A 23,018-nucleotide genomic window follows, 5' to 3' on the forward strand; every position below is an offset into this window, starting at 1 on the left:
TCTTGCGTCCTATGGATTTTAATTTCTGCTTGTGCTACTTTTATCAAGCTTTGACAAGCCTGATGACATTTTTGTTGTGTTGAATAATGCATCAACAATATTGTTTGATGGTTCAGGGGCCAATTGTTTCCGCCATTACTCCCCTGTTTATGGCAGAAACAATTGGCCCCTGAACTAGGACCAAGCATCTATTTTCAGTACTTCAACAACTACGAAATAGGACCAAGCATCTATTTTCAGAGAGAGAATAGTGGAGGGCAAAATAGAGAGGGCAAAAGCATTTACCCAAAAGGCCAAAACAGATAGGGAGTAGGGAAGCCACTGGGCTGGGTGCTGCTTCGCCGGCTGCTGCCGGGGACAGTGGGAGGCAGGGGCTTCACTGCCGCTTGAGAGAAAGGGCGGCCGCCGCCTTAGAGAAAGGGAGGGAGGGCCAGAGGGGAGGTTGTTGGCCGGTCGGGGCTCTGCGTCGCACCCTGCGTAGTGCCTTGCCGTGACGCCTTGTGCGACGCCGCCATTTCCTCTGTTTTTGCCCGAGCCTCCTCCAGGTGAGAACACAGGAGGGTGACAGCGTGATGCCTAAGTCCTAGGTCCAGCCGTCCAGGTCCACTAATTCTGTCATGGGGTGGCAACCCAGAGCTTGGAGGCCATAGGGATACACTCAGGGTTAGGATTAGTGGATAAAAATTAGATTAGATTAGATTGAGTTAGTTACATGGGATTAGATTAGATTGAGTTAGTTACTTGGGAGCCAAGTCTTCCTACTACATAAGGATGGGTTGTACCTCCTTAAGGAGAAACCAACCAATCAATGAAGAAGAACTAGTCCCAGATCTCTCTAATAATCTAGTCCCCCCCTCCCCCAAGCCAACTCCGCCCGACTATCTTCACGACGCTGTTTATCCCCCTATGAACTAAGATCCATAACATCTGGTATCATGAGTTAGGGATCCTTTCCCATGACTTCTGCTGCGGACGATGTACGCACCTGGCGTGAGGAGCTCGCTCGTGCCAGGGCAGATCTGGAGCAGGCCTGATCCGCTATCGTCCAACTTCGTGATCTACTCGCGGCAAAGGTGGAGTCTAACCGCCTATCAGCGGCGACAACACGACTGCATGCGACTGCACGTGGCTTCCTGGCGCGACGTCCAATGCTGCAAGTTACGGCTGCAGATAGCGACTTGCCGCGGCTTCCTGGCGCAACCTCAAGCATGGCAAGCGGCGGCGCGGCTTGCCGTCTTCAGGCTGCGACACGTGGCTTCCTGGCGCGACTTCAAGCATGGCAAGCGGCGACGCAGCTACAGGCTATGGTCCGCCGTTCCCTGGCGCAACGACTTGCATCGATATTACGTGTTGAACAACACGCGACACATAGGGCGGCAAGGCCTTTAGCAGGTTTGGCCGATCCTCCACTCCAGTTTACCGTCCTGATCCATAGCCATGTGGACTACAAGAACACGTCTGGTTGGGTGGCGCTGTCTCCACTGGAACTTGCGACAACTCATACTGTAGGACTGGTGAACTGCCACGGCTTGGCCTTTGCAGCCTGGACGAGGTTGTTACCATGGGATTCAGGGGACGAACCTTGGCATATGTTAGGTTCTTTATTTTATTTGCAAATAAATTAAAGCCAATATGTAAAAGGCTTCTAGTAGGGTTGCACTTTCACATGAGTATCAAGTTATACAACAAGGGTGTTGCCATGCACTCCATTACAACTCGAGGACGAGTTGTCTTCGAAGGGCGGGGGATGTCATAGGGTGGCAGCCCAGAGATGGAGGGCATAGGGATAGACTCAGGGTTATGATTAGTGGATAAAGATTAGATTAGATAAGATTGAGTTAGTTACTTGGGGGCCAAGTCTTCCTATCTATATAAGGATGGGTTGTACCTCCTTAAGGAGAAACCAATCAATCAATGACCCCCCCCCCCCCAACCCAAACACACACACACACACAAGCCGACTTCACCCGACTATCGCTGTTTATCCCCCTATGAACTACGATCCATAACAAATTCCGCCCTAAACCCTATCCTTTGGCCAAGGTGACTCCTAAAGGACGTCCCATGGGTGCCTTGCGACGCCCGGGCAACGTGACCAGGACGCCTTGTAGGCCAGGCTCGCCTTACCATTTAAGCGACGCTTAATAACCATTACTAGATCTGTATCTGTTCAACATTTCTTGAAGTGGTTACATGGAAAGGGTGATGTCCGGTCCCACTTGGTCTCCTCTATGCACTACAACACATTGTTATTGTTGTGTAGAACATAATTTGTGGTATTGTATGGCCTTGTAATGTTTTTTTTTTGATAAATTTCTTTATGGAGTTTACTTTCTTTTCCCTTGGGACATAACCTTCCTGTTGCCGAAATGCATGAGTTTTTCCTGATTCATTTGTATTCTTGGTTTCTTGTGTTGTGGATTGAGCTTCTTTTAGTGCTAATGGTAAGGACAACTTAAGCTTGAATGGAAGCATGGTTGTCAGTTGCATTTTGTGAAGAACTTTGTGCTAGCTTTTCAGTTTTACGAACTTATTCTTACTCATTAACAATACACTTTGCTACTTTTAGGACACTGAGGGAGATTCTGTGCATGAGGATAACTTTGAGGCCTTGTCAAAATTAATGGTTGCGGTGACAATTCTCTTTCTTTATCCTCTTTCTTTCTCAGGCTACTGCAGATTATTGGTTATCATTCAACTGTTCCAGTATGTAATTCATCTCCTTTTTACCAGGTTAAGGACTTGGTGTCCCCTGTTAACGTGCATCTTGGACAGCACTTTACTAAGCCACCATCACGTTATTCTGAGGGTGCATTGGTAAGCAATAACCTACCATGGATTATTTTTCACTTGTTTGCTTTGAGCATTGCCCATTTTTGCAATAAAATATTATTTATTTTTATTTGGTTATACTAGTTCAGATTTTCATATTCAGCTTTGTTATCTCCAGATTAAAAAGCTAGAAGAACTTGGAATTGGAAGGCCATCTACTTATGCATCTATAATGAAAGTATTACAGGTAACATAGCATTTTACTTCCGAACTATTTTTTACTATGGTACTGGAAGACTATTTGCGGATGCATAAAGCATAGTTGATAGCCTTTCCTAGTGTATAATTTTTTGTCCTTGTGCCCCCATCTAGGGGTTGTTGTTAGACAGATGTTAGGCTCACACGGTTGTGCCCTTTGGGCTGATGGCTATAGGGGTTGTGCCTCTTGTATATTTGTTAAGATTGATCCTATTTCTATAAACCGACCCATGGGAATCCTTGCCTGTATATGCGTGTACCCTGCACCTCCTCTAATCATTGTCACCGTTCAGAAGCCATATCTTATCTTACAATTGTGTTAGTCATGTAAGGCTTGCTGTGTTTTTCGGTTTTGTATGTAAGGTTGGCATTGGGCATGGTTATTGCACTTGGCTATTTTAGCCTTCCTCACCTCATAATGCAATGATACAGAGATCTCATGCTTATTTGAGGAAAACAGTTGCAGGGTTTCAGATTGCTATGTATTAAATCTTATTTTCATCTGTTCTAGTTTGCATCGACCTGTTCCACATAGATAACAGTGTTCATTATACTTGTATTGTTCAGGATAGGAAGTACGTGACAGCAAAAAGTCGAGTTCTACACCCTGAGTTCCGTGGTCGAATGGTATGTTCTTATATTCCTGATTGCATGTTCCCCATTTGGAGAGATCCTATATGATTAAGATATCTTTAGCTCTGTCATCATCTAAAATTTTAGTACATTTATTTTAGTATATATAATACTTTTATCTAAATTCATTGTTTTCCTATGCATTTATTTGCATTGCAGTAATGCATCACTTTGTAATGTATCTTTGTTTGATTCTTTCCTGTTTTTCTTATTATTAATGCATATAAGTTTTCCTCCAGAATATTTTAAATTTGCCCTCATCTGTAATGATCTCCTCAGTGTGTATATTTTATGGTTTTGCTTATGCTTGCATACAGTTTGCCATGTACATTTTGTGTTGTTTATATTTTGAGTTCCCTCAGATTTTAGGGTCTGGGAAATGGAACTTCTAGCAGTCTTACCCTTGCTTAGAAATTCCCTTCCCTAGACCTCTACAATTTGTGGGATCCTTCGGCACTATAATCCTTTTCCCTTTTCCATCTCAACGTTTAGGGCTGATTTGGTGACCAGAGAATTAGAGGGGATCCATGGGGGAGGAATCCCCTTGCCGTTTCCCACCTTCCATGCCGTGCGGAATGAGCTCCTCGAGGAGCTCACGATGACACTTGAGGCACCCGCTCCGGCCCCGACACTCTATAGTGCCCCGCCTGGTAGTCCGGCGCCCTCTAGGGGCCATGGCTCTCGCACCACGTCGATCGGGGCCCCTACCCGCCCTCCTGCCACCACCTCGGCTGCCCCTCGTTCGGCCTCCACCTCTGACGGCGGCTGTCGCCCTCGCAAGGGCGGACGTGGGGGTAGCAGCTCTACGCGTGGAGGTTCCACCGGCCGGGGGCGGCCAAGGCCAAGGATGGCTGTCGGTCTACAACCCCTGGACCGACACCATCTCCATGTGGCCGGGTCAGGCTCCCAGTGCCTCCCGTCCTTTGCAGGAGCCGGCTCTCCTGCCTGCATCCACCTACGGAGCTCCCTCGCCACCTGCCTTTGGTATGCCCCCTTACGGCGTATCCTCGACGACCCCGACTCCACCTCAGCTCTTGCCTCCGGTGACTCCCTGGTCGCCCCTGGCTGGAGGTTGGGACGCAGCCTCCCTTGTCGCCGCCTACAACACCATGGCATTGGCTCCACCCTCCCTTGACTGGGTTGTCGACTCCGGTGCATCCTACCACACCACCCTCACTGCAGGCATGTTATCTCGTTCTCACCCACTTCATTCCTCCCACCCCACTTCGATCGTCGCTGGGAATGGTTCCACTCTCCCGATCACCTCAGTAGGTGCCTCGTTCTCCCCGGACCGTTCCATCTCAACGACGTTCTTGTCGCCCCTCACATCACTCACAATCTCGTTTCTGTTCGTCGGTTCACTACCGACAATTACTGTTCCATTGAGTTTGACCCTTCTGGTTTTTCTGAGAAGGATCTGGCCACCAGGACCCACTCGCACGATGTGACAGCACCGGGCCCCTCTACACGCTCCGCTCTTTGTCCACCGGCGCGTTTCCACCTCCCGTCCTGGTCTCCGCCACGACCACCACCTGTCATCGTCGTCTCGGCCACCCAGGACCTGCCGTCATGACCAAGCTTTCCAGTAGTCTAGACTCTACTCGTAGTCGGAAACATTTTGAGGGCCTCTGTCATGCTTGTCAGTTAGGCCGACATACGCGTCTCCCGTTTCCCACTTCGTCTTCTTGGGCTGAACAGGCTTTTGACCTGATTCATTGTGATCTTTGTACCTCCCTTGTAATCGGTCTCTCTGGATACAAATATTATTTGGTGATTTTGGACGATTATTCCCATTTTCTTTGGACTTTTCCCCTGCGATTGAAGTTTGACACTTGCACCACTCACACACTTCTTCGCCTGGGTCTCCATCCAGTTCCGCCACCCGGTCCGTGCCCTGCAATGTGACAACGGACGTGAGTTCGACAACCACGCCTCCTGGTCCTTCTTTGTCACCAATGGCATCCAATTATGCCTCTCGTGCCCCTACACCTCTGCTCAGAACGGACGGGCCGAACACATGATTCGCACCACCACTAATATGATCTGCTGCCTTCTCTTTCAGGCGTCTCTCCCTGCCAGCTACTGGGCAGAGGCCCTGCACACCGCCACCCACCTCCTCAACCGCCTTCCTTCGACGACAGTGAGCCTTCCCACTCCCCGCTTCGCCCTGTACGGCACAGCCCCCTCCTACGACCACCTCCGCGTCTTCGGCTGTGCTTGCTATCCTAACACCTCCGCTACCGCTTCGCATAAGCTATCCCCCCGCTCCACTCGCTGCCTCTTCCTCGGCTACTCCCCTGACCACAAGGGGTATCGCTGCCTTGACCTTGCCTCCCACCACATCATCGTCTCTCGCCACGTCGTCTTCGACGAAGATGCGTTCCCCCTTGCAGGCTCCTCCCCACCCCCCGATCTCGACTCCCTCCTTGAGTCCGATTCGATTACCCCTCCTCCCCAGGCGCCTTGCTTTGCGCTGTTACCCGCACCTTGCGCGGTCACATTGACCTCACCTACGCCACGCGTGGCTCCGATGCCTCCGCTTGGCCTTCTACCCGCGCCACGTGCGGCACCGTCGGCTTCTTCTGCGCCACGTGTGGCCACGCCCGCGCCACGAGCGGCCTCCACGACGAGCGCCATGCGCTTCGCCGACCCCGCCCTCGTCTATCACCGCCGCGGGAGCTCCACCCCCTCGGCACCTGCGGACCAGTGCCCGTCGACGAACGCGGCCTGCTTTGCTGAACCCGCTGTCGTCTATCGCCGGCGCGCGACGACTGTGCCCACGACACCCGACGTCTCGACATCCCGCTCTGAGCCGCTGGTGTACCACCCGGTTGTCATTCACCGCGACCCCGGGCACGTCCACCCCATGGTGACTCATCATGCCGCCGGTGTCCTTCAGCCGGTCGACCGACTGATTCTTGCAGCTGATACGACCTCCACTCCACCGGACGCCTCCCTGGTCCCCTCCGTTCGTGCCGCCCTCGCTGACTTGCACTGGCGTCGGGCTATGGAGGAGTACGCGGCCCTGCTAGCCAACCACACCTGGGACTTAGTTCCGCGTCCTCCCGGCAGCAACGTGGTCACCGGCAAGTGGCTCTTCCGCCACAAACTGACATCGATTGGCTCCCTCGACCGCTACAAGGCCCGTTGGGTCCTTCGGGGCTTCACCCAGCGCCCCGTCGTCAAGTTCGCCACCGTTCGCGCGGTCCTCGCCCTCTCCCGGGACTGGGAGATCCATCAGCTCGACGTCAAGAATGCCTTCCTCCATGGCACTCTGCGGAGACTGTCTACTGCAGCCAACCCACCGGCTTCGTTGACGCCACTCAGCCGAATCTGGTCTGCCGGCTGAACCGCTCGCTCCCTCTATGGCCTCAAGCAGGCGCCGCAGGCTTGGTACAGCCGCTTCGCCTCCTACTTAGCCTCCATAGGCTTCGTCGAGGCCAAGTCGGACACCTCACTCTTCATCTATCGACGAGGCAAGGACACCGTCTACCTCCTACTCTATGTCGATGACATTGTGCTCACGGCATCCACCGCCGACCTCCAACGCACGATCACCGCCTTCCAACTGGAGTTTGCGATGAAGGACCTAGGGTCCCTCCACCACTTCCTCGGCATCACTGCCGAGCGCTAGCCCCAGGGTCTCTTGCTTCACCAGTGCCAGTACACCGTCGACATCCTGGAGCGGGCCGACATGTCAGACTGCAAGCCCTGCTCCACACCTGTTGATACTCAGGCGAAGCTCTCTGAGGACGACGTCCCCCCGGTCACCGACGCGACGTCTTTCCGGAGCCTGACCGGCACGCTCCAGTACCCAGGGCCGGCCCTGAGAATTTGGTGGCCTGGTGCGAGATAAAAACTGAGGTCCCATTGACGACAAATATAAGAAGATTATATATTAACTGTAACTATAATACATCACAATATGAAGTTCATTTAAAAATGTTCCTTCTAACACTCCTAGATGCAAAAGTCGGTGATGATAGAGTCAATATCAATATCATCCAGCAGTTGCTTCTCGATACACAAGGTTGCCAAACCATTTAATCTTTCTTGGGACATTACTGACCTCAAATAGTTCTTCAGTAGCTTCAACTTTGAAAAACTTCTCTCCGCTGATGCAACAGTCACAGGCATAGTAAACAAGATTCGATAAGCAATGACAACATTAGGATAGCTGTCCACTTCTCTAACAAACTCAAAAATCTCCATGGCTGACATTTGGCTATCTGTTAAAGTCAACTGTAAAATCTTCAATTCAGATATTAGATCATTCAAGTCCACATCAGATGAATTATCAAAAGTAAATGTTTTATCAAATTTATTGCAGCAATTTGTCAGCTCATTATCATCCAAAGACATCAAGGTTCTGGAGCTTAGTAAAAATCCAAAGATAGTTTTAAATACTTGGAGTTCTTCAAATCTGTTTTTCAATGATGATATTGCCATATCAACCATGACCAGAAAATAATTGACTTTGAAATCCTTCTCAGCCTGCAATATTTTTTCACTGCACTCAGATTCATCAAATTGTTTCTTTCTAGTACCTTGGCGTTTGACTGGAAAGGATGGATGTACAACCATTTCAGTTGCTAGTCCCTTTGCAATTTCCAAGCTAGCTTGAAATCCTTCATTTCTGTACTTTTTAAAGTATTGCATTATATCTTCAATTTGTTGCAAAGCAGAGTCAATGGACATGGATGGTGATTGTAGCTTCTTGCTCACAGTATCAACAGCAAATAAGATATCATGCCAAATAACTATACCAAATATGAACTCAAAGTTGCCAAGTAGATCAAATAATTTTTTTGCATCGCTCTTTGTACTAGCCTCAGAATCACTAGCTTCACGTAACTGAGATAAAGCTGACCTCAATTGTGGCGCTTGATATCTGATTGCTCTAACACTTTTGATTCGACTCTCCCAACGAGTGTTACACAATGACTTCACTGTTAAATTTGGAATATGGTGAAGCAATACTTTCCATCTTTTATTAGTGGAACCAGAAAATAACACATATATCCATTACACAATTCCAAAAAATGATATAGCTTTACGAGAAGAATTTGCCATATCACAAAGCGTAAGATTAAGGCTGTGGCAAGCACAGGGCATATACAAAGCTCTTGGGTTAATATCAAGCAACCGTTTTTGTACCCCTTGGTGTTTTCCTTTCATATTGGATCCATTGTCATAGCCTTGGCCCCCTATCCTCAATATTAAGCCCAAATGATTTCATGGAATCAACGAGTACATTAAAAAGCCCCAACCCGGATGTATCATCCACCTCCAAGAACCCAAGAAAATACTCCTCAATCTTTATTTTGTTCTCAGACATATTAACACAACGAACTATCATGGTCATTTGTTCTTGGTGACTCACATCTGGGGTACAATCAAGGATGATAGAGAAATATTTGACTCTTTTAACAACTTCTATAATAGAATTTGTAATGATAGTAGCCAAAAGAGAAATCAACTCATTTTGAATTTTATGGCTGAGATAATGATAATGAATTTCTTTGTTCCGAATACGTCTAAGGTGCTCTTGCAATACCGGGTCAAATTCTGCAATCATTTCAACACAAGCTAAAAAATTACCATTCGACTCATTGTAGATCTTTTCGCTTGATCCTCTAAAAGCCAAACTCCGCTTGCTAAGAAACTTCACAATGGCTACTAATCTGAATAGAACTTGTTTCATGTGATCTTGCTCCTTTTTTAGTTGCCCTTGCAATTCTTTATCAATTGTTTCTTTATTGCTCAATCTGATCCTTAATTCATTCCAAGAGGTCATGCTCATTTTATGCTCAACAGTGCCTTCATGTTCTTTCAACCTCACGCTGAGATGCCTCCAATCTCTCAATCCATCAGAGGCTAATGAACTCTTCATGTTGTTAGATTTAAAAATCTTACAACAAAAGCAAAACACTTTATCAATATGCTTAGAATAAATCAACCATTTTCTGTCATGTACCTCTCCATTCTTTAGTACTTTGGAATAATGAGCATACGAAAAATGCCTTGAGTTGTCATCTAAAGGGAATTCAAGGTTATGTTCTCTTATAGGTCCTTTTTCCACTAATACATCCCTTGCTTTGTTATCAAGTTTATCCCAATTTCTAGGATCATAAATATCGATAGAAAAAAATGGTTGTTCATCAACACATGCAGATGCAGATTCCGGTTCCACACCAATTGGATTCTCATGACCACTTACATTGTTGTTAGTGTCAATATTTTCTTGTGAAATCCTTTCACCTGGTTGCTTCCACACAACTATCACCAACTTCTGCTCCTCAATATTCCTTGAAGGCACTCTAGTATGAAGAAACTTATGAATGGCACCTCTCTGTGATGCATTGAACTCCTCTATATGTTTTCTTTTTTTTTCCTTTTTTCACTACCAGATGCGTGCCTTCTAGTGGACGACATGTGGAATGTGGTGCTAATCCTACCAAAACACAATAACATATACTTAGAAATAAAATAATATTTAACTAGTAAGGATTGGTTTGGGGCAAAAAAAATGATAAATGGAAGCAGAGTAGCAGACTGCAGACCTGAAGACTGAAGACTGAAGTTTCTGTCGGCTGTGCGAGTGCTAGGCGCGGCGCGCATACGGCGCAGCACACAAGGTCTGGGCGGACGCCGGAGCCATCAGCCACGATCCACGGACAGGGCGACGTGCCGGCGTCGCGGTGACTGGAGTCTGGAGATACCTCGGACGATCGCTGGCGGCTGCCGGCTGGCGGCTGGTCGCTGCCTGCCTGCCTTGCGCCCTCGCTGAGTGCCTGAGTCGTCGGGATGCTTCCAGGAGAAGGCAAGAAGCAGCAGGCCAATAGCTGAATCGTCGTCGGGAGGCTTCCACGAGAAGCATATGCCTGCATAGTAAACATTGATATTAGTGGGCTTTTAGTCTTTGTTTTTGGGCTAGAATATGACAAGGAATTGCCTATATATATACACATATATACAGGCAGGAGGCCCCTGGATCCTGGAGGCCCGGTGCGGCTGCACCGCGGGCACCTGTCCAAGGCCGACCCTGCCAGTACCTCACCTTCTTCCGGCCCGACATCGCCTACGTCGTCCAACAGGTCTGCCTCCATATGCACACCCCATCTTACCGCTCTCAAGCGCATCCTGCGCTACCTCCGAGGCTCTATCGACTATGGCCTCCTCCTTTGACCTTCCCCGACGTCGGAGCTTGTGGTCTACACCGACGCCGACTGGGCCGGCTGCCCCGACACGCGCCGGTCCACTTCGGGCTATGCTGTGTTCCTGGGCGCCAACCTCGTCTCCTGGGCCACCAAGCGGTAGCCTGTCGTCTCCCGCTCCAGTGCTTAGGTCGAGTACCGCGCTGTGGCCAATGGCGTGACCGAGGCCTCCTGGATGCGCCAGCTTCTCCACGAGCTACACAACCCCCTTCAGCGTGCCACCCTCGTCTACCGCGACAACGTCAGCCGTCTACCTCTCCACCAATCCCGTGCAGCACTAGCGCAACAAGCATGTGGAGATCGACCTGCACTTCGTCCGCGAGCGTGTGGCTGTCAGCGACGTTCGGGTTCTCAGCGTCCCCACCACCCTGCAGTTCGCCGACATCTTCACTAAGGGGTTACCGTCGAGTGTATTTCTAGACTTCCGCTCCAGTCTCAACATCTGTACTAGATAGAGTTGTGACTGCGGGGGGTGTTAGCTACCTGTCCCCTGTAATGGGCCTGGCCCAGTATTGTGTTCTATTAATACACTATACCCAACCCATCCTAGGGTTAGGGTTTCCAATAATTGTCCCAGGCTGCCAGCATTGTTTCAATTTACATAGCTGATGTTGCTTGCTATAAACTCAATTTCAATGTGTGTAACTTTGGTGTTTGTTGATGCCATCCCTTTAGGTCTCGGCATTCCTTTTGCACCATTTCTCTGAGGTTGCTGATTACAGCTTTACAGCTAACATGGAGACAGAGGTAGTAAACATTTCTCAGTTCATGGTTTCTTTGTGCTTTGTTTTCAGTTTATGCCATAGTTTTAGAAACCTGCTTAAGCTGGCTCGTTAGTTGTTACTGCTATGTGTTAAACCAATATGAGAATTCAGGAAATCAGCGCTTAATTGACATTGGTACACTTCCAATTTTGGTCATGAATATTCTTGGATTTAAGACATCAGGTACAATGGTGATTGTAGTTGTGAAGCTAATTGAAGACATAGTTGTCATGTGCTCAAAATGCTTTGGTCTATTATCCAAGTGTAGGTCATTTTAGCCTTCTCAACTATTCTCCATATGCAAGTAATTTGATAACTTGTAGGCATTTTTTATGTTCTCTTTCTTTGTTTCCCTTGCTGAATAATGTGACTCATAAGTTAATGAATCATCACTCCCACTTTTCCGTCATACTATATAAATGAGGGAACAAGTTCATTTAACCTACTTTCTTAATCTTCGTCCACCACTCTAGAACAACCTACAATTGGAAGAAATGGTAGTGATCCTTTTACAAGATCTTTCAGTAATATGGTAGCACGAGAATTAGTTTTTTTTTTTCTGAATGACGCAGGATAGCTACATGTCATTCCATTAAGAAAGGAGTAAGAAAAAAATACAAGTGGTAGGCCGAGGGACAAAATCCCACACTTACAGACAGGCGCACCACACACACAAGAGACACAAGAATTAGTTAGTTACTAAAACTATATTGAAGTTCTTTCTCTTTTACATTAATAGCTAGATAATGTCTCTGCTGGGCTAACTGAATGGAAGGGTCTTCTAAAAGGCTACTGGGAACGATTCAGCAAATATTGTGCAGATGCGAGTAATCTGGATGGCAGAAAGGTAAGATGTATTTAATTTCTGAGTATGCTAGTTCTTTGGTGATGCAAGTTCTCGTAGTTCTCTTTTTGGTGTGATTGTCAAGCTTGCTTGGGACAAAAAAATTTGTTGCTGTGATCATGAACCTTTTTTAATGACACCAAAACTGAAGTAAACATTTCATCTCCATTTCTCAACTGCGAAGTAGTGGTTTATGGTTTTTGCTTTGGTAGAATCTTATCTAAAGCCCTTTGTTACCTGAAACTGTTCAAGTTTACATTTGCTTTGAAGGAAAAACACATGAAATGGCGAGCTATCATATTTTATTCTCTCTGCTCATGCTTCTCGGTTTTATACAATATTTTGTTGTCAATTGATTAAAGGAAACTATTGCTTGTATCTCCCAACACAACATAGTACTATTGTACCCCCTACAATTTTGTGGGGAGTGATGGCAGATGTGTTGGGATAGCAAGCTGAGCCGAAGACACGGTGGAGCGCATAGGAAGGGGTGGTGCCGAAGAGGGCGAAAAAAATGAGTGGGAGGAGGGGAGGCGGTTCAGGAGGCATGTGGTGGTGTGGGGGGCCTCAACTCAGTAACAAGAAAGATGGGAGGCTTGGAACAGGAGGGTGCGGAAGAGGTTGGTGATGGTGCAAATCATGCGCTCGACTTTGCCGTTCTGAGGGGAGGTGTAGGGACAGGACATCCGTAGCTGCACCCCGCGTGAGGGAAAGAAGGCACGAGACGTGGAGTTATTGAACTCCCGTTCGTTGTCACACTGAACAACCCTTATGGTGCAACTGAACTGAGTCAACACCCAAGCGAAGAAGTGAGGAAGGGTGGAGAAGGTGTCAGACTTACGACAAAGGGGAAAAGTCCAGAGGTAGTGTGAGAAGTCATCCATGATCACTAGATAGTACTAGTTACCAGAAAGGCTCGGTATTGGAGAGGTCCAAAGGTCACAGTGGACAAGATCTAAGGGGCGAGCGGTATAGGACATGGAAGAGGTAAAAGGTAAGCTAGTGTGGCGACCAAGCTGAAAAGCATGGCATGGCAGCATGGCCGCGGGGGTAGGGAATTGACGAGGTGGAGGAGAGTCTAAAGAGGATGTCGTGGCCGAGGTGATAAGACAACGACGCTAGGTGGAGGTAGAGGCAGTAACAATGAGGGCATAGTGTGGGGTAAGGCCGAAAAAAAGCTCGAGGCTCGTGAATCGGCTCGGGCTCGCTCAGGCTCGGCTTGGCTCGAAGAGGCTCGTGAGCCTGAACGAGCCTGAGCCAGTCAGGCTCGCGAGTCGGCCTAATGACATGTGTTATATCGTTACACTATTACATTAATATATTATTAGTTTATTTATTTATTTTTATGGGCTTATTGCTAGATATAGTTAAAATATGTTGTTAGATTTTTTGGTAATTTTTTTATACAAAATAAAAAAATACAATTTAAACTTTAAATAAGACTTAATGTAGCGGCTCGCGAGCCTGAACGAGCCCGAGCCGAGCCACATTTTTCAGCTCGCGAAGTGACCGAGCCGAGGCGAGCTCGTTGGTTCACTGAGCCGAGCTTGACTCGTTTCTAGCCCTAGGGTGGGCAACATAAGATGTGGGAGGTGGGGCGAGAAAGAAAATAGAATATAGGGGGCTAGAGCTATCGAATCAAGCGAGAACAACACGAGTGGTAAGGTTTCATATGGTAAGATTGTAGAGATCGAACTCCATAGAACAATGGTTGTAACCAATATAAGGTTTTGTATAATGTTGGAGGCAACAATGATGTTAAGGTACAGAGGACCACGAAGAACTGTGTTGCCGACTGAGGTGACAGGCAGAGTTGATCCATTATCGACAATGAGAGTAGAAGGGAAGGTGGGGCTATGGGGATGGGGGTGAAGAAACAGTTCTGGAGTCAGGAATGGTGTAGTATGAGGCGCCAGAGTCAACAACTCAATCAGTGGGAGGAGTGGGCGGCGATGATATGGGGAAGGAGAGTGCCATCGGGGGCATCCCCACAGAGCCACCGGGAGGGGTGCTGGGGCTGGCAGTGGTGAGCATGCTAATGACAAGCATGGGTTGGGGAGAAGACAAGTCCTCAAGCGTCATGGAGAGAGAGTCGGCGTTGCAGAACACAAATGGCCTAGTAGTGTGGCGGCCCTCTTGAGGTTGGGTGGAGGTTGGAGGGTGGTAGATCTCGACACAGTCACGGAGAACAAGGTTCATGACTCGATCAAAGGCCATTATGGTGCATCAGAGAAGCTGATTGTCGTGAAGGGAGAGGCGCACACGGTAGGGAGGCTCGTGGAGTGCATTGGAGCGAAGAACATGCGTCAAGGGAGTGCAGCCAGTGAGAATAAGAAGCAACGCCGGGCAGACTTGAAGAGATGGTCTCTCCAAATCAAAGTGCCTTCATCAAAGGACGTTTTATTCAAGATAATTTCATGTTGGTCAAGCAAACATCTAGGCTCCTACATCATCTGAAAAAGCTTGTTTGCTCTTTAAATTGGATATCACTAAAGCTTTTGATTCGGTATCGTGACCCTTTCTCATTGAAGTCATGACTCGGGTTTGGACAAATTTGGAGAGATATAATTTGTGGTTTACTGGCCTCTTCTACTCATGTCTTGCTTAATGGGTTTTCTAGGAAGCATATTATACACAGAAGAGGGCTTCGACAAGGGGATCTCCTCTCCCCGATGTTATTTATTTTGGCGATGGACATTCTGGGCCTTTTCTTTTCTAGGGCAGAAGAGGTTGGATTGCTGCAACAATTATCAGGAATGATTAAATTTCATCGGATCTCTCTGTATGTTAATGATGTTGCCCTCTTTTTACACCCCTCTGCAGCAGATATTTCCATTACCATGAATCTCTTGGATTTATTTGGCGAAGCTTCAGGGCTCCATAATAATGAGAAGAAATCCAACGTTTACCCGATTCCGTGCTCCGAGGATGAACTGATGGTGGTCCAGAACTTGTTACCTTGTGAGAGGTCTGATTTCCCTTGCAGGTATCTAGGAGTTCCACTCCCCCTTCGCAAATTGACCAAAGAACAGGTTCAACCAATCATAGACAGGATTGCTGACAGCCTACCAAGCTGGAAAGCGGACCTTATGACAAGGGCTGGTAGACGAGTTATGGTGCAACATGTGCTCACAATCATGATTGTCTACTTGGCAATGCCATTGATATTCCTCCTTGGGCTTTAGATGCTATTGACAAGATCAGAAAGGGATTTCTATGGAGAGGTCGCAAAGATGTCAGGGGAGGACATTGTTTGATAACCTGGAGAAGGGTGTGTCGGCCTCTACAGTTAGGAGGTCTTGGAATATCTAGCTTAAAGGAATTGTGTTGGGCCCTTCGCATGAGATGGCTTTGGTTACATAAATTTGACTCAGGACGACCTTGGGCAAACCTTCTTATCCAAGTACCAAAAAAAGGCAAAGGATTTCAGAAGTGGGGAATGGAGCCCGCACTTTGTTTTGGATAGACAAATGACTCTTGGGTCAAAGAGTGAATGATCTGGCTCCTAGGTTGTTTGCAATTGTTCCTAAAAGAATTGCAATTAATAGAACTGTTCTAGAGGCTTTAACCAACAGAAAATGGATTTCTGACATCAAAGGGGCTCTTTTAGTTGGAGCTTTGGTGGATTACTTGCATTTGTGGGAATTGCTATCAGAAGTGGTGCTACAGCCTGAAGCAGAAGATAAGCAAATATTCAGTTTAGCTAGGGATGGCAAATACTTGACCAGATCAGCCTATGAAGGTCTCTCCGTAGGTTCAACAATTTTTGGCCATTATCTGTTGATGTGGAGAACTTGGGCCCCCCAAAGTGTCGTTTCTTCCTCTGGCTGGTTGCCCACTGGAGATGTTGGACTGCAGTCAGACTAGCTAAGAGAGGAATGGATCATTCGACAAGATGCCTCTTATGTGATCAAGAAGTAGAAACCCTCGACCATCTCCTTGTCTCTTGTGCGTTTACAAGAGATTTTTGATTTCATCTTCTGAGACCTTTTGGATTAGAAAGCCTGGCCCCACAGTCAGGGTTACTTTCCTTCATGTACTGGTGGGAGCAAATCACAGGAGCTGTGTCTAGTCTGCCTTGAAAAGGCCTCAACTCCTTAATTGCGTTGGGGGCCTAGACAATTTGGAAACTTAGAAACAAATGTGTCTTTGATGGCTGGACTCCAAGTTTGGCCTTGTCTCTTAGATTAGCAGGGGAAGAGAGATTATTTTGGGAAGTGGCAGGGACTAAAGGGCTTTACTACCTTGCTTCTCTCCTTCCTGAAGTCCAGCGTGTTCTGAGTGGTTATGTATGTCTGATGGATTGTTTCAGTTTTCTGTGTTACTGACCTCCGTAAGGAGACCCTTGTATTTGGTCTTCTTACACCTCTTTTTCATTTCTTCTTAATATTATGAGGCGCAATTCTCTTGCGTTTTCGAGAAAAAAACGCCGGGGTTGCCATCGCGTGTCAAGGCATCCACTGAGAAGAGGGGACAGGGACGGCCACGCGGGTTGCGTCGGCGGCCAGAGAGGTGGCGGCGTGAGCGGAAAAGGACAAAGCTGCGAGATGGCGTGTTGGTCGCATCCGCGGCGAGGGAGTGGGCCGCGTGGGGACGCCGACATTAGTGAAAATGGCCACAACCGCAGTTGAGGAGGCGCCAACAGTGGACAGTGCGGCTGTGCCACGTGTGCCATGAGGGAGTGGTGGCGGCAACAGATAGGCCGTGACAGGTGGGTGGCCAAGGCGAGCCGCAAAGGAGGCGGGTGTGTCGCCAATCATGGGGGAGGGAGAGTCGACACTTGGCGCCGGAAAGAAGGCCTCAGGGAAAACAATGCTCGCCGCCGATGAGGAAGGAATGCTGGTGGGGGCAGCGCTGGTAATAGGGAGAAGCAGGAAGCGGGGGAAGGAGATGGTGCTCCCGCCCACGCTCCATGGTGGGGAGATGGGCCACCACAGAGTGCAGAGGAGAGGGTGGCGAGGTAGATGTCAGCGCCTCGAAGGGAGACGTCGGGGCTGGTGCAAGCACACTAGGGCCCGGAGCAGGGTGGCGCACGGAGAGGGTGGCACAGGCAGGCTTGGAAGAGGTGGCACGAGCGCGGGTGCGTCGTGGCCAGGCGCGACGGCTGCATAGGGAAGAGGCGGAGCCGGCGTGCTAGGAGGGTCGTCACGGGCACAGAGGCGCCATGAAGCAGTTGCACGGGCATCGGGCGCGCCGTGGGTGGAGTGGCCACTGACCATGTCAACGCGATGGCGGTGGACCGGTGGTCACATCTGGAGGAGAGCGGATGGGGCTGCCGACAAGGGGGGAGGAGAAGGGAGAGGTCCGCCATCCATGGCGGCGGCGACATTTGACTGGGATGAGGGGGGAGGGGGCGATTGGAGGGAGAAGGAAAAGAAGAACCTAGCTGGACACCATGTTAGGAGAATGAAATCCTAATCCTATTCCTGGGTTGGGAATGTATTATTAGAAGACTTAAAGTGGGACAAACACCATTACAATAGGGGTATACAGGAAAACCCTAACAATGTACTCTAATAGAAACCAGAAAAAAACTAGTGCTTTATAGGAGTAGGGATAGAGATCAGAGCATGCAATTGCTGAGTTCGACCCATCATACATAAGAATGACATTATTGATGTACCTTGTGTATTATATCACTCTGCAACGACTAGGAATTGAAACTGAATTTGACATTGTGCAGGTAGAGAGAATGCTCGAAGAAAAATTTGGTCCTATCCTCTTCCCTAATGTTGACACAGACAATAGAATTTGCCCTAGGTAATGCACGACAAACATACTTTTAAGGTATCTTTCGTGGAAAGTACATATTGAATGTTGAAATCAAGATATTTGCAATATTCATTCAGGTTACCCTACAATATGTTCATACTGTGATGCATTCACACACGTAGTTCTTGACATCTCTTTTTGTGTTTGGAATACATGTAGTTGTTCTGAAGGAACCTTGAGATTCAAAGTTAGTAGGTATGGTGAAGGCTATTTTATAGGCTGTGATCGACATCCAAAATGCAAGTATGACCCTATTATCCCTCAGTATAATTGGAATGCCTTGAAGTTTAAACTCTACTATATTCTTCATTGTCACCTATTTTGTATTAATGAGTTCCAGGGTTATTTTTTGATTGTTGATGATTATCATCCTACCTAATCACTGATCTAATTACTGTAGGTACATTGCTCGCTCATTATCACAACAAGAAGATGAAACCGAACCCACCGAAGAATGTCAAAAAACTTTTACACCCAGATTACTTGGTGTCATGCCTGATTCTGATGAAAAGGTATTTTCATTTTATGAGATTTAGATTTTTTATTTGCAAATAGACCTATTTTTGGGTATTCGTAACCTGTCCCTTTTAGAGAGAGAAAATGGAAACCCCTATCCCTAGATTAGGGTAGGCTTATGTATTTACATAAGAGTATATGGGATGGGCCCTTAGCCCAATTACAGTAGAGGTATACACATGTACACAGTAATCCAACACCCCTGCAGTCACAACTCTAGCCAACAGATGTTGGCACTGGACCGTGACTCCGAGAACACTGTGGACGGGAGAACTTTGGTGAAGATGCCGGTGAATTGGGAGGTAGTTGGGATGCAGAGGACGCGGACATCACCGATGGCGACATGCCCTCAGACAAAGTGGAGGTCAATCTCCACGTGCGCTGGTGTTGCACGACATTGGTGGAGAGGTAGACCACACTCACGTTAACAGATTAGATTAGTGTGGCGTGCGCGAGGGGGTAGTGGAGCTAGGGATGGCAACGAATCGGGTAGAGTAAATACTCGCCCACGACCATACTCGTGGGGATCATGCCTGCTCGCGACTATACCTGCAGGTAAATTTTTGTACTCGTGCCCATACCCGTCGGGTATTGGGTACCCGTCGGGTATAACAAGATTAGCTAACACTCCTCATACCATAGAAAGAAAATTAATTATCCCAGTGATTGCATACACATGCTGCCTAAGAAGTCTGTCTTACCCGACGGTGTTGCCTTGTACTGTATCAACGACTTGCTGCATTGTCAGGATTGGTGTTGCCAATGAAATCTGTTAAGAATCTATGGCAGACCAATAGGATAGGAATTGGTTCACAATAACATAACACCCCGACTTCCTAACAAAAATGTGGCCACTTAGTCACTCATCGCTCACAATCGCCCACGCCGGGGTACACCCACGGCAAAGACCTGCGACCGTGTCGGGGGACACCGAATATGTCTGCGACGGGGGCCCTACACCCACGCCGGAGTCACGACGGAGTTGCGCTAGGGTTAGATGGTGGTGATGGGCCAATGGGTCGGTTTTTTGGTGGGTTGAGAAACCGTTGTACTAATTTTGGATATCCATTGGATACACACGAGTGAGAGCTAAAACATGTAACCGACCCGATTTTATCATGGGTCAGGTACGGGCAAAACCCGCGAGTCAAATTTCGTGCCCGAACCCACAGACAAAATTTTCATCCCTAAGTGGAGCTCCTGGAGCAGCTGACGAGGCCAGGACGCCTCAACCACACCGTTTTGGCCATTGCTGTGGGAGACGATGAGCTGCGGCTTCGAGGACCAGGACACGAGGTTGGCACCCAAGAACACAACGTAGCCAGAGGTAGGACGTCGCGTCACCAATCGGGGCGCCGTCGTCGTCGGAGACCTTTGTCTGAGTGTCAACAGACGTGGAGTAAGGCTTGCAGTCGGACATGCCAGCCTGATCTAGAACGTTGATGGCGTACTGGCACTGGTGAAGGAAGAGCCCCTCGGAGCGACGCTCCACAGTGACCTTGAGAAAGTGGAGAGGGCCTAAGTTCTTCATCGCAAACTCGCGATGCAGGGTGGCGATCGTACGCTGGAGGAGTACGAAACTGGATGCCTTAATCAAGATGTCATCAACATAGAAGAGGTAGATGGTGTCATCACCGTGCCGAAAGATGAACAGGGACATGTCTGACTTGGCCTTGACAAAGTCGAAGGTGTTAGAGTTACGACGCAGGGGAAAGGTCCACATGTAGTGAGAGGAGTCATCCAAGATGACTATATAGTATTGTTAACGGGACATGCTCGGTATCAGGGATGTCCAAAGGACACAATGGACGAGATCAAAGGAGTGAGCAGTTCGGGGCATGGAAGAGGGGAAGGGTAAGCGGGTGTGGCGCCCAAGCTGACAAGCATGGCAAGGTGAGTTAGGGTTGCCACGGGGACAACGGATGGCCGAGGTGCCTGAGAGTCTGGAGAGGACCTCGGGGTTGCCAAGACGATAGTGCCAAGTGGAGGTAGAGGCAGTGACGACGAGGGCGTAGGGTGTGCCAACATGGGCGGTGGGGCGCGGAAGTGAATAGGATATAGGGGGTTGGAGTTGTCGCATCTGGCGACCAGGACAAGATTGGTAAGATCCCGTATGTTCAACCCCAGGGATCGAACTCTATAGAACAATGGTTGCCAATGGTGAAGCAACAGACCGAGAGAATATTCTGTATAATGTTGGGGGCAACAAGGATATTGTTGAAGTATAATGGACCAAGAAGGACTGTCACCTACTCAGGTGATGGGCAGAGTTGCCCTATTACTGGCAATGATGGAGGAATGGAAGGTAGTGCTATGGGGCATGTGATAAAGAGACACTATCGAGGTTAGGAGTGATGTGGTACGAGGCACCAAAGTCAGCGTCCTAGTCGGTAAGAGTAGAAGTGGTATCTGTGATGACATGTGGTACGAAGAGAGAGCAGGGGAGCCCCCCATAGAGTCTCCAAGATGGGCGCTGGGGCCACCAGTGGCAAGCAGGCTGACAACGAGCATGGGCGGTGGGGATGACAAGGCCTCTATCGTCATGGAGACAATCCCGGCATCCCGGAACACAAATGGTAATGGAACGTGGTAGCCCTCCTGAGGGTGGACGAAGGCTAGAGGGTGGCAGAACTCGACGCAATCACAAAGAATCGGTTTTGGGGCTTGATCAAAGGGCACGAACGTGCCCTAGAGAAATTTCTTGTTGTGAAGGGAGACTCGTGGACCACATCATGGCGAAGGATGGGTGTCGAGGGAGCAGGCTTAGGAGGGGAGAGGTCAACACCCTCAGGCCACTTTCACCTGCATGTTGTCGGAGGAAGTGAATGGCAGGGAGCGGCGTAGGGGGTCGCAGCGGAGCATGTGAAGCCCCAGGAGGGGTTTGTGGTGGTCGGTGGAGGAGCCATTATGGGGGGTTTGAGCGCCGCGGCTGTGGAGGTAGTGAAGGCACACATTGTGGTGGTCCAGACGCCAGTGTGCGTGGCCAGAGATGGCATCGCCGCGCACAATCGATGGAGGGGAAGGCTCGGCGTGGGGGGAGCCGCTTGGTTGGGGGAGATGCCGATGGAGGGAAGTCGCGGTGTGAGAAGCGTCGGGCTGAGGGAGATGTCGAACTACATGGGAATAGAACTTTTTTGTTTGCGAAAGGGCCTCTAGCTGAGTTGGTTAGGTGGTCTGAGTAGCACTCCTCAGGTCCTGGGTTCGACTCCCCGTGGGAGCGAATTTCAGGCTGTGGTTAAAAAAATTCCCTCGTCTATCCCACGCTAAAGCACAGGTCTAAGGCTCATCCCCGGTCGTGGTCGTTCTCACATGGGCTTCGATGCCGCTGTGTATGGGTGGGGCAGGGGTTCAGGGGTTTTCTCGATCTGTGTGAGAAGGTCTTCTTCTTAATACAATGCCTGGGGGCTGTCTTACCCCCCGCAGGTCGAGTTTTTTTTAGAACTTTTTTCCTCGAAAAACGCAGGAAAGCTGCATTTCATTCCATTAAGAAGAAAAACAGAGATAATACAAAACAGCTACCTCCCGGGGGCCAAGTACAGGCATACTGACACTCATCCATGAATAAAGTACCCAAAGCTACAAATTCCTACAGACCCGGGATGTGACTAGTTAGCAAGGATAGCTTTCTTGCCCCAGCCAGCTCCCACTTCTTTGGCTCTTGATCAGCCATCCTGACAGCAAGGTCCACATTATGTCTGTTTCTGTCGAAGATGTTAGAGTACCTATTAGGGTTTCGGAAGACACAACTATTCCGATGTTTCAATATTGTCCGAACTCCTAAAATTACCAGGGAGTTTACTGCTTCCCCTGTCACTCCATGTATCTGATTGCCCAGCCATCTCCACCAACCCATAAAAGATGCATCAACAAGCTGAGAGGCCATGTTTTGGAGATTAACTTGAGATAGTAGTTTAAACCAGAAATCCCGGGCGAACACACACCCAATCAGCAAATGGTCAGGTGTTTCCTGCTCCCGATCACACAAACGGCAGCTCGTAGGGTGATCCATGCCTCTCTTTTGCAACCTGTCAGCTGTCCAAAGCTGTCGTTGAGTGACCAGCCACATGAAGAACTTGGTCTTTGGATGAGCCCATGTTTTCCAAATTCTGTGGTATGGCTCAAAAGTTGTCGACCCATGGAAAAAAACCCTCATAGGCTGCCTTTGCTGAATACTTCCCATTGGCGGCGAGACCTAAGAAGTGAGTGTCATTCACTTCAGGTCTAAGCTGAACGAGGTGACAA

At 48.5% G+C, this 23,018-nt stretch overlaps 1 protein-coding gene across 6 annotated transcripts in view; it reads left to right on the top strand.

Moving 5' to 3' along the window:
* The window catches only part of LOC103638270 (DNA topoisomerase 1), a 61,829-nt gene that overhangs the window by 18,564 nt on the left and 20,247 nt on the right, over nucleotides 1–23,018 (top strand). For 2 of the 6 annotated variants that reach the window (XM_008661232.3, XM_035962520.1), the window contains exons 9-17: nucleotides 2,570–2,626; nucleotides 2,734–2,817; nucleotides 2,951–3,019; nucleotides 3,598–3,657; nucleotides 11,556–11,627; nucleotides 12,384–12,491; nucleotides 18,172–18,248; nucleotides 18,420–18,503; nucleotides 18,661–18,772. In XM_008661232.3, coding sequence (XP_008659454.1) covers nucleotides 2,570–2,626; nucleotides 2,734–2,817; nucleotides 2,951–3,019; nucleotides 3,598–3,657; nucleotides 11,556–11,627; nucleotides 12,384–12,491; nucleotides 18,172–18,248; nucleotides 18,420–18,503; nucleotides 18,661–18,772 — 723 coding nt within the window. Of the gene's footprint in view, nucleotides 1–2,569; nucleotides 2,633–2,733; nucleotides 2,818–2,950; nucleotides 3,020–3,597; nucleotides 3,658–11,555; nucleotides 11,628–12,383; nucleotides 12,492–18,171; nucleotides 18,276–18,419; nucleotides 18,504–18,660; nucleotides 18,773–23,018 lie in introns of all 6 variants that reach the window. The other 4 variants (XM_008661231.3, XM_020543910.3, XR_004852603.1 and 1 more) reach the window with 3 other exon arrangements.

Source organism: Zea mays, chromosome 9 (assembly GCF_902167145.1).
Source record: "Zea mays cultivar B73 chromosome 9, Zm-B73-REFERENCE-NAM-5.0, whole genome shotgun sequence".
NCBI classification, from domain to species: domain Eukaryota; kingdom Viridiplantae; phylum Streptophyta; class Magnoliopsida; order Poales; family Poaceae; genus Zea; species Zea mays.